The sequence below is a fragment of the Ixodes scapularis genome, unplaced genomic scaffold, assembly GCF_016920785.2.
Source record: "Ixodes scapularis isolate PalLabHiFi unplaced genomic scaffold, ASM1692078v2 PGA_scaffold2__306_contigs__length_199485367, whole genome shotgun sequence".
NCBI lineage: Eukaryota > Metazoa > Arthropoda > Arachnida > Ixodida > Ixodidae > Ixodes > Ixodes scapularis.
Window position 1 is genome coordinate 39,198,628 of NW_024609857.1, and position 12,219 is coordinate 39,210,846.

Genomic DNA, 12,219 nt, shown 5'->3' on the forward strand with positions numbered 1-12,219 from the left:
GCTCCTTTGGGGGTCTCTTGTTTTGGGCACCAGCAGCACTTTTCGGGACACCCAGCCCGACTGGAAGCTCCGGTATGCTTGCTGTGAGTCGGTGACTACCCTGGTTCAACCTGGCAGAGTGAGGGCCAGGGCGATCGCCACTCCTTCTGCCTCTTCCACATCGTTTACTTCCACAGACACACTCGTCAGCATCTTCTTTTTGGTTGTCACTACCGCCACAGCCCTGGTAGTTCTCTGGTCTTTGGAGACGACCGTGTAGACGACATCCTCCCCACCCCCTAGCTGTCTGGTTAGAGCCCGAGTCCTCTTTTCTTCTGCCACCATGGCAAGCAGGATTTATGTTCTTTGGGATGGGCTTGGTCTTGATCTTCTCCTGCCCAATCACCCGCCAGTTTTCCTCTCTCTTCCAGTTCTGCAGCACTCCACCCTATCATCTGTAGGACTTGTCTTCCGGCTTGCGTCTGGCTCAGCCTTTGCCTTGGTTGGATAGGTGTCTCTCGATCAATTCGTCCACCGTATTGTGTATTCCCATTTCTAGAAGTTTGCTTGTCGAGGCGCTCACGGGGACTCCAATGGCCTGCTTGACTGCCTTCCGATGATTATGTCCACCTACTTCCTGTCCCCTTTGCTAAGTAAGAGGAACGGAATCGCGTACGTGACTCTCGAGATTATGAAGGGTTGCACCAGAAGAGTGTGTCTGCCTCCTTCATCCCTCTCTGCCTGCTTGCGACCCGCCGGAGCATGTGGAGGATATGCTCCGACGTGTGCTTGAGTCCGCACAAGGACGTCGTCGCTTTGTTGTCTGCTTGAACGGTAAGGCCGAGGATCTTGACGCTCGGACCGGGGACAATGTCCTTGTCCTCCAGGACCACCTTAACGTCCTCCTCCAACTCAAGGAAGAGGTCCTGGACTTCCAGAGCCAAGCTCAGGCGGGGGTGGTGTCAGCCATCGACTTCAAGGGGGCTTTCGATAATGTCCCGCACGATGCTATACAACGCAACCTCACTGCGACCCACTGCGGTATGAGGGAATACAACTACATGCCATCCTTCCTTACGAATCGAACCGCCACCCTGGGGATTGGCGACATCCGCCGTTTGCTTAAACACCAGTTTCTGTTGCTCCGAAGCCAATGCATAGTCCCATAAAATAAGAGGTATGGCCAAAGCGTTTGGCGTCCGTGCACTGGCGTAGCTTGAGCACGGCTCAAATCCGTACACGTGCACTCATCATTTTTCTGAAATGACATAGAAAGCAAACTAGATTGGAGCCCTGGGTCAGACTGCTCGGATAGCTTTCTGCCGTTGCTCGCTCCGTCGGTTTTGAAAGTAAAAGGGAGGCGCACGGCGTTCAATCATCGCGCGTTTTCACGGCATCACTACGTCATACGTGCGTCGTCACATCTTCTCAGACATGCCTGCGAACAACTTCGTCTTCTTCAACGGTTATTCATCACACTTGAATGGCGCCCACTCACTAATTTGGCGCGAGCCAGACACGTACAGTTTTTCGACGAGTTGGCTGGACACGATTTCCAGCCAATGCTGCGCTCGTGTTCAATTTGTGTCTGCGCTCGATCTCATTTTGATGAGATCAAACTTCTAATTCACATGCTTTAATTTATTTAGGTAAGTTTATTCAGACCCATTCTCTAGACAGCGAGAAAATCCTGCAGTTATCCAGCAAAACCGATCTCACCCGTGCCTAGCTTGAAGATACACGGCGGGTGTCGTGCACCATTCGCTTGGCACAGATGTAGCACAACTTTCCCTGGCTGTGGCTAGGTTTACATGAATGTGAGCGTAGCGCATAAAATTTAGCAGGGGCAAATCACACGCACCCAGTCTCTAAGCATTTTCCCCTTCTACTTATCTACTTTCGATCAAAATAGTCAAATCTCGATTCTATGCTGTACGGTCGCACCATGGCTGCGTTTGCATGAATGCGACCGTACTGCATCAAATCGTGCAGGTACCAATCGCACGCAGCCTGTCTTTTTACTTCTTTCTCTTCTATCCATCTGATACCTATCAAAACGGCCAAGTCTTGAATAGAGATAATATAGTAAGGATGCAGGCGAGCTGGTGATTGTTAAACATGTTGAATAAGCCTGAGACTGGGGCAGAAAGGAACATACGGCCAGCTTTCTAGGACACGCTGTTTCAGTTCCCGATTCTCACTACACGTGGCGTATCAACCTTAAGCAAGATAAAGACCCTTCATGTTTCAAAAGTAGCGCAATGTTTGTCGATACACGAGGCACGTGAAACGTGCAGCCCTTGGGAAGATCATGGCGGCACAGCACAGCTCCGGGCTAGATTTCAGGCGCCATGAATTTCCCAGAAGTGGCGAGCGGCACGGGCCTCAATCATGTCTACAACAATGAATGGTGCCAGATAGAGTGCCTTCATACACATAGAGCAATATAAACGGAGAATTGGAAGCGCGCGACCGCTATTTGAACCTCCTCTCCTGTCCACCTCTCCGGCCTCTCACCCTTTTCACCGTTTGCGTGTGGCCAAATACTTTACTAGGGGGAATACATTCCACTCCGCTCATTTGCATTAGACAGAACGCCTACAGCACCGAACCCAGCCCTGACGGAAAGAAGGTCCGCGCCGAGTCTTCTTTTTTTTGGCAAATAAGCTATCATTACTGTCAGTCGCAGACATTTCACGACTACGCGCTATGCTACGCCGGCGGTCGGTGCGCCAGCGCAAGCCAGCGTCTCGAGATGTGATACAACGTCAAATGTGTTGCGTGGTTTTTTTTGGTCTGATACTTTTTCGAGACGATGCACACAATATACCCCGAGTTTCAGCAAACATTAGTTTAGTTTAGGATTCTGAATTTGGCTTTTAGAAACAAAAAAATCTCCCCAATTATGTTTATTTTGCCGCTTTGCGTTCAAGAGACAATATGTTATTTTCTGTATTGCATATGTTATTTGAGTGATGTGCGCCACTAGTATGGTGTAGTTTTGGAATTCGTATCCACTAAACGAGAAAACACTATTGTTCTTCCCTTTAAGGCGCTACCGGCTGTTGGTCAACAAAGCATTTTGTCTTTAGTCCTTAGTTTTTAGTCTTTATTTATTTGGCTCTGAAAAGCCACGGCACCGCGGAAAGGCAGCAGCCCGTACCAGTCTTGTACATGTTACTAAAAAAGTAATCGATTACAATTACTATTACTCTTGACTAAAAAGTATTCGATTAGATTACTTTATTACTCGACAGCGAAAGTAATTGGACATTACTTTAAGAAGTAACCGTTACTTTTCTGATTACTTTATTGTACGAAGACTTACATCTTTAGCGCTTGAACTGCTCCCAACCTAAATTTCACATTTTCACAAGTACTGAAGAAGAAAAAACGGTTCCTTCTTCGCGGTCGTTGGACCTTCACAATGCGGACACAAGCATAGAATTCGCTTGAAGAAGTTTAATGATTTGGGCGTTCGCCAGTGTGCGTGTGTGTGTGTGTGGGGGGGGGGGGGGGGAGCTGTCGCTCAAAGTTTGCGTCGCTCATTTTATTATTCACATGTGGATGAACTCGCATGTTAAACAAAAGAGCAGCAGCTCCAAGATTTGAAACGGAACATGTGTAGTATCCATTAGGGGAAGAGATTGCCTCGACAACTTCTCAACTCGAAACCTTGTTTGTCACAAAGGCCACGTAGGGGAAATAGGGAAATATTTGAACTTGCTTTGTTATATTTTGCATCCGCTTTAGACATTCTTCGGTTCTGGTTCTTTTACGGGCTGCGAGTAGGTGCCGTAAATAGGATTGTTTTTATTTTTTATTTCTGTGTGTGTGCGTGAGAGGGCTAGTTTGAACGAAGGACTTACAAAGCTACATCCTGCTCCCTCAAACTTCGCCCTGAATGGCCTTTGTCACACGCACTGGGGCTTCCCAATCACAATCCCAGCTCGAACAAAAAAACAAACAAAAAAAAAAAAAAAACGGACATTTTACAGAAACTTTAAATACAAAGGGGTTGACCTCATTTTCTAATGCTCCGCAAGAAATTTTTTTTTCGTTCGAAAAAAGAAGCAAATTTTATTTTCGTCATTTCAGGAAGAAAAAAAAAGGTGAGTGCAGGGGGGTGGGGCGTGGAAAAATACTAGTAACGGTTAGAAGTAATTTTTATTACTTCAAAAAGTAATCAGATTACTCTTGTGATTACTGCCTAATAAAAGTAATCAACTGATTACAAAATTACTCCAAAAAGTAATCGATTACAAGTAATTCGATTACTTGTAATGCGTAAGGTACAAGCCTGGCCCGTACCATGGAGGCTCGCGGTGCCGCGTCTAGTGAACATGATAATGTGATGATTTTATACTTGCATGATGACGACGACATGGATTGTTGATATTGGGGAGTATGGCAGTCCGATTCGCAGAATTCCAGTTTGCGTGGAGGTGGCTTGAGCGGGTCAGCAGCTTGCCATGGGGATCTGGCACGCTGTTCGATCGGTGCATAAAGAAGCCCCAGGATACCTATGTTCGACATTGTACATGTTCCTTTTTTTAGTACACGGAAGTGATGTCATCACGTCTGATTGGTTGGAAGCAAAAGTGACGTAATTTCCCTAGAAAAATGTGGGCGGAGTCGGCAAAACTGGCTACCGGACGTGACAACAAAGTGACGTTTCGTTTTGTACCGAGTACGTTTCAAAAGGTACTCGCTCGAAACTAGGTGTCATTGGCAGCATGTTTTCGGCGGCGAGGCGTCGCCGTCTCGTCAATTCGACTTTTTCTTTAATAGAGCTCTTTTTTTTCGCCGGAAAGGCTGTATCGGGAACACCGCGATGCATTCGAGCTCCCGGAGGAGATCTTTCGGAAGCAATACCGCCTGCCCAAGATCGTGGTGCGGTGGTTGTGCGACGAATTTCACGAGGAACCGGAGGTGAGGAGAGTACGTACCTCGTGGACGGTCATGACTGTGGAGCTTCAAGTGTTGTGTGCACTGCGCTTCTACGGCACGGGGAGCTTCCAAGGCATGGTGGCGAGCGACGAACACGTAGCGCGAGACCAAGAGACAGTCAGCGTTGCGGTCCGCGCCGTGTCCGTCGCTATCGTGCGTCGTCTCGGGGTCCAGCGTGGCTGGATCCACTTCCCCGAGACGCCGAGCGAGAGGTTCGACGCGGAGAGGGGCTTCAAGCTGCTCGGCAGGATACCCGGCGTCATCGGTTGCGTGGACGGGACCATGGTCTCCATCGTCGGCCCGTCCAAGAACGACCCCACCGTCACGAAGGCGGCGTACTGGTGCCGCAAGTACTTCTCCGCCCTCAACGTGATGGTGGTAAGTACATTCATGTTACGTTGTCAAAACGCGCCCCAAATCTGTAGAAAAAAAATACGTATTGCCGATACGGTGTAAATATGCCGTTTTATGCCTGCGGGCTGTAGGGTCTCACGACTACGCGAGCATGTGCTCTACGCAGCATGTAAGCCGTGAGACGCTTCTCCCAAAAATAATACTTGTCTGTTAAAACGTGCAAGCTTCCGTCAAAAAAAAAAAAAAAACACATTATTTTTGTTTTAAGGTAGTTGTACCTTGCATCCAGGAAGGTGTGTTGACATGCATGTGTCAGACAAAATAACTTGAAAGGTTCTGCAATTGCGACTGCCTTGTGAACCATAAGTACAATCTACTACTAGTGGATTCAGGTAATTACATGTCAATATCTCTCTCACTTTCAGGTGTGTGACGCCGACTGCCGGATAATGTGCATCGACCCACGGTATCCCGGGTCGGTGCACGACTCCTTCGTGTGGCAATTTTCCTGGCTCCGAAACCAACTCGAGCAAGGGCAGCTGCCACGCGACGGCCGGTTCCTGCTTGGTGAGCATACTAAATTCATTCCTTACGCACACGGTGGCCCCCACTGCTTGAAAGCCACAGTACCACACATACTGTGCTTGTTGTGAGGCACACAGACACAGTTGCTGGAACTCCTTGGAGTGAGACAACACCCAAAGTTTGGCCATTAATCTCTGTTTATATCCACATAACTTTCAGACTCTGCAGGCTACGAAAACCACACTACACCAATCTCACGACAGTGATAGACTGCGCAAGGCATGCGACCGCAGTGCGAGTCACTGTCCGGTTCGGCCCACTCACTGTTACTGTCTGCCTGTACCCTCTTGCTGGTTGGTTTTTGCATGAAGTTGGAGCTCTTTCGCTGATCCCTGGGGGCTCGCCTGGTCGCTTTGACGGTCGTCTGTCTGTACGGAATGGGATCAATTCCTCCTTGGCCACTTGGGGCTCGCCAAATCTGTCCTCGGGTCGTCTCTGTCCCACACACTGGATTCTTTTCCCTGACCCTTCTTCTTCGGTCTGCCTACATAGCTCCTCTTATTAGACCCTCCGTGTCCCAGCAGGACCCGACTCCTTTCCAGTCTAGCCACCCCCTCTCTTTTCCCCATCTCCAACTCCCCCGAGGATTAGGAAAGAGGCTCGTCGAACTGGTGCCTTATCCCCCTGCTTGCCAAAGACAAGGCCAGCGTGTTCTGCTCTGCCCGTGCCTAAGGTCACGGCCACACTGCCAAAAGGAACAAAGCTTTTATCTGTCGGATGCAAGGGCCTAATAATGCACTTGCATACAACACAGCACCCCTAAGGAATTGAGCACACATCCCATACAACCTACGAGGAAAACACATAGTTACATGAAATAACAGGGAGTGTGCAGGCAAGCTGGTGCTTATTAATCATAATGTAAACTGATACTGTAGTGCAGAAATATTAGCGAACTTTTAAGTTACACTTAAGTTACATTATAATTGACAAGGTTGCACACAGCTGTTTTTGCTGTTTTCTTGCCTTTCATTTTAAAAAGAAAAGAATGTAATATGTTCCATCCTCTACATGTGCAGGTGACAGCGGCTACCCCTTGGAGCCTTGGCTCATCACCCCTGTCCCCGGGAACCACGCAACCTCCACCGCTTGCGGCCGGTTTAATAAGGCGCATTCCTCGGTCAGGTCTGTTGTGGAGTGCTGCATCGAGCTGTTGAAAAACAGATTCCGGTGTCTGCAAAGGCACCGGGCTCTGTATTACCACCCTTAAACAGCCACTGCCATTATTTCGGCATGTGCAGTGCTCCACAACATCTGCCTTGCATCGAGCGAGCCAGAACCGGAGTCAGACTCCGACCCTGAAGTGTCAGAGTTGGAGCCTGAGCCGAGCTCGGACGGTTCTGAGCCGAGCTCGGAGCGGTCAGCGTCGGCTCCCGAGAGGCTGGCTCCTGCCGGCCCTCCGGTCGGCCTTCCGGTCGGCCTCTCGGACAGGGGAAAGGCTCTGAGGCAGCGCATTGTCACCCGGTTCGGAACCGACCGCAGACGTGCCCGTGCGGAGCGCCACACGCAACGAGTCCGCCGCCACGACGGTAGTCCTGACCACCAGGGACACCGTCGGGAAGCCCCCCAGCGCCCTCGCCGCGGTGGTGCCCAGCATGGACGCCGCCAGCGACAGGGAACCTCTCGCCACCACGACTGAGGTCCTGACCACCAAGGACCCGTTCACATCCTTGCCCTCAGTGAAGCCCTCCCCGTGGTAGCCGTAAAGTGCACACTTCGCTTCCTGCTCCATAGTCATGGCCGTCCACAAGCTACATGCTCTCTTCAGCTCCTACACCTTGTGAAATTCGTCGCACAGCCAGCGTGCTGCCTCCGGATACGTGTCGAGTGCATCGCGGTGATATCGATACAGCCTTTTTTTTTATTTTTATAAGCAGAAGGCACGAGACGCAGTCGACAGTGACAGAAAAGGTTCGCAGGTTTAGTTGCCAGACCAACAGGTCATCTGGATATCCCCTGCAAAGAACTGAGAATTAATTTAGACTACCTCTAGAAAGAAATGCTTGCTTTTGCAGAGGTTGCTTTCTTAGTTGCTGATTGAACCAGGGATATTGTTGTCGTGGACATTGTTTCATTTTACAAATGCTTCAAAGCGTCCTGCCTTCTGCTCCATTTTATTATCTCTTTTATGGAACTTCATCAAGATTAGGTGATTGTGTTATCTTAAGACAGTGTACAGGTAGTTTGTTTTGAAAATTGCTTTATTTCTTAAAGAAAAACCTGTGACTTCATGAATAAAAGTGTGACAACATTGAATGTAATATTTCATTCGTGGAAGTAAAACTGAGCATTGACTGGAACCTTGTAAACAATTGGGCAATCTGAAGTATATATCACACAGTGTGTCGAACCGAAAAAAATACGGGTTCGGTTACGGTTCAGGTTCAGGTAAATTTATTTTGTTCCGGTTCAGTTCTGGTTCGATTAATTCGATCCGCGAACCGGTTCGCAAACCGGTTCGGGGCGCTGAACCGGTTCGCGAACTGGTTCGGAAATTATAAATGACAAATTGCAACATCAAAATAAATTACAAATAAAACATCTGAAATCAGCACATACGAAACGGGATACATCGCAGTGTAAGGCTCAGGGATTTCTACCAGGAATGGTTTCTTTATGTGCACTCAAAGGTTACCTCACCGACGTTTACGCATTCGGACTTCATCTAATTGGGTCCGACGCAGTATCTGTAAAATCCGCGACCTCCTTACAAACCCACTTACAAGTAGAACTCGCTAACTATCCCACCACCTTGGCGTGTAAGCAATTGAAGGAACAGTGGGGAGAAAATACAGCTTTCTTTATTTGAACTAGCCTTCGGTAACTCAAATTAGACCCTTAAAGAAGTTTTCATTTCACAAGATGCGGAATATTAAAAACACTTCACCGAACGCAACGCCAGAAGGACGTAATAGGATAAATATTAAAATAGAAGAGTTCGCTGTCTCACAAATATGTTAGCTTCTAAGTGCCTATACGAAACCGGATGCATTATTATCAAACTCCACAGCCTTTTCTTTTCTCATTCCGATGGAAGCAAGCTTCAAGAACTCGCGCGTTCTAGAAACGCGTTATGAAATGAGCACACAGCAGCATTTAGGATTTACGAGATTGTAGAAAAATGAAATCTCGTGACGCGATTTTTTTTTTTTTTGCACAGCCTTTAATTCTCTTTTTTCCGTGCAAGCCGCGACCAGCGCAATACTGGTTTCTATGTCAAGATTCATGGATGCAGCGTTTGTCAAGATTCATGGATGCAGCGTTTATATTCCTAAGACTGAGTGGAGAAGAAAAATATGTAAGCGAGGTGTGTGTCAGTTGACGGCACTTAAAAAACAAATGGCATTGATAGCACATTCATTGTCAACAGCGCGTGGCCGAACCGTTTTGACATGAGCCGGTAACCGTTATTTTTTTTCCGGTTCAGTTCCGGTTCGGGTTCATCGCGATAACAATATAACGGTTCGGGTTCGGGTTCAGTTCCGGAAAAAAATACCGGTTCGGTTCCGGTTTTCGGTTCGGTTCGGTTCCGGTTCGACACCCTGATATCACAGATATCTTGTTGAACACTCTGGTCTTATTTGAGCACAATAGTTAAATCTCGAAAGGAAAAACAATATATATATTCTCTAACTAGCATACCACCATATAAACACTGGACCACTCTGAAAGAATTATCACAGATGTTGCTCCAAACATTCCTATTTGAGCACAGCAATAGCAAGTTCTCGAAAAATAAAAATAAATATTTCTGACTAGAGATGCACCATATTTATTTTATTTATTTATTTTTATTTATTTACATACCTCTAAAGGCTCCAAAGGAGCATTACATAGAGGGGGGTGTCGTATAAACTTTTACATAATCATAGAACATTTCGCAAGAAAAAATAAAAAAAAATATACATCGTGTCACGCTAAACAGAACCATGAAGGGAAGACACTACACAACAAAAATGCCACACACGCACTCACATCATCGGAGGCAGTCAACGTGCTAGAAAAAAAAACAAAGCAATAGACTGCCAGCGAGCGAGTAACAAACATACAGGGCAACATATGATTCATTCACCCTAAAGATCACGCAATAACAACATAAATGTATCATGATTAGTGACCGTCGCAATTTCGCTTGCCAGCTCATTCCATTCAGTCGCCGCTTGTATGAACGGGGAATATTTGAACAGATTAGTTCTTGCAAATGGAATATGAACTTTGTAACAATGATCATGACGAGGGGAAATGCGAGCCGGTGGGAGAATGTTGTTCTGACGGAAATCTGAGGAACTATGATAGAGTTTATGAAAATGGGACAACCTTGCGAGGTATCTTCGCTGGTGTAGAGTCAATAAACCAAGTGAACTCTTAAGTTGACTGACGCTTATAGGTGAATACGTTTTTAGTATAAACCTGGTGGCCCTGTTTTGTAGTGATTCTAAATTATTAATTAAATATTTTTGATGCGGGTTCGAAATTATAGCTGCATATTCCAACTTTGGCCTAATGAGGGTAGAGTATGCAAGTAGTTTGGTTTCTGCTGTTGCCATATATAAATGCCTTCTTAAGAAACCAAGTGACTGGTTAGCCCTCCTAAGGATATAATCTAGATGAGTGTTCCAGGAGAGGTTGGAAGTTAAGTGGACTCCTAAATATTTATATGTGGATACTATATCCAATTTTGAATTTATAACTTTGTAGTCGTATTGAAAAGATGAGCGACGATTGGTAAATGTCATTATTTTTGTTTTATCTATATTTATCTGCATTTGCCACGTGTCACACCATGAAAGTATGATATCCAAATCACTTTGAAGAGCTAGGCAGTCGCTTTGACTAGCTATTTGACGGTATACCACACAGTCGTCTGCAAATAGGCGAATCTTTGAAGAAATGTTGTTGGGGAGGTCATTTATATAGATTAAAAACAAAAGTGGTCCAATAACGGATCCTTGAGGGACACCAGATTTGACATGTATAGGTGGTGAGGTGATGTCATTTGCAAGTACTGATTGTTTTCTATCGCGCAAAAACTCACGAATCCATGTAATTACCTTATCATTAATTTTGAGATATTGTAGTTTTTTTATCAGACGACTGTGTGGTACACGATCAAAGGCCTTCGAAAAGTCTATAAAAATAGCGTCGATTTGTGAGGATGAGTGAATACAGGCATGCAAATCCGTTACCAGTTCAAACAGTTGAGTTTCACACGAAAGACCACGTTGAAAGCCGTGCTGATTGGGAAATAGCAGGTTATTTGAGACTAAGTGTTTCATGACAGATGAATATATTATATGTTCTAAAAGTTTACAAGGAACAGAGGTCAATGAAATCGGTCTATAATTTGTTGGACAATTCCGATTACCTGATTTATAAATCGGCACGACATTTGCCGATTTCCATTCGTTCGGAATGTGGCCGGTAATAAGCGATTGTTGGAATAAGCTGGCAAGCACGGCACCTGATGCATCCTTTGTTAGTTTAAGTAGCTTAGAGCATACACCATCAGGACCCGGGCTGGATTTTGTCGGCAAGCGGTCGATGGCACTGATAACACCATCAATATTAATTTGCACATCGTCCATTTCTGGAATAACGATTGTAGGTGTAACATGGCGGTCAGATAAAGGGAGCTCGTCGGTAAACACTTCGCCAAAAAATGTGTTAAGCTTAAAAGCGGACTCGGATGCAGAAAGCTTTACGTCACCTTCTTGAAGTAAAGGGAATGTATTTTTTTCTTTGGGGTTTACGACATGCCAGAACTTCTTTGGATTTGTTTTTAGTATGCTAGATAAGTCGTCGTTGAAAAAACTATTCTTTGCCTTTCTTATCTCATTTTTGCATAAGCGCGCACAATCTTCGTACGACTGCCAGTCACGGTCTGAATTTGAAGAACTGGCCTTTCTGAAAAGTCTCTTCTTTTTGGAGATCAAGCGTTTTACGCTTCGTGAAAACCAGGGACAACCCTCACTCGGGTTAATGGCCAACTTAGGAACAAAAGCTTCACGTATATAGATTAGTTTGTTTTTTATTGAAACCCAGTTTTCTTCAACAGAGCGTGTATGGAAGGTGCTTCCATACTGAATCAAAAAGTCTGACAGTGTTACCGCGATATCACTATAATTTGCCTTTCAGTAGTCATGTATCACCTTTTTTTGGTTCACTCTCGAAGCATCCGATATCTTATAGCAGAAATAAACAATTCTATGGTCGCTAATTTCATCCAGCACGCGTACAGACATGTTTCCGCGGGGTGAGTGGCACAAACGAGGTCCAGTACTGCATCTCCGCGTGTGGGATCATTTACCAATTGTTTCATTGACACTGGGTCATTCTGGGTCATTGGGTCAT

General features: G+C 46.1%; 1 protein-coding gene across 1 annotated transcript; it reads right to left on the bottom strand.

Moving 5' to 3' along the window:
* Positions 1-9,941: 9,941 nt before the first annotated feature.
* Positions 9,942-10,660, bottom strand: LOC121836448. Its single transcript, XM_042291347.1, has one exon. The coding sequence runs from the start codon at positions 10,632-10,634 to the stop codon at positions 9,942-9,944; it is 693 nt and encodes a 230-aa protein (XP_042147281.1). The 5' UTR covers positions 10,635-10,660.
* Between the last annotated feature and the right edge of the window lie 1,559 nt (positions 10,661-12,219).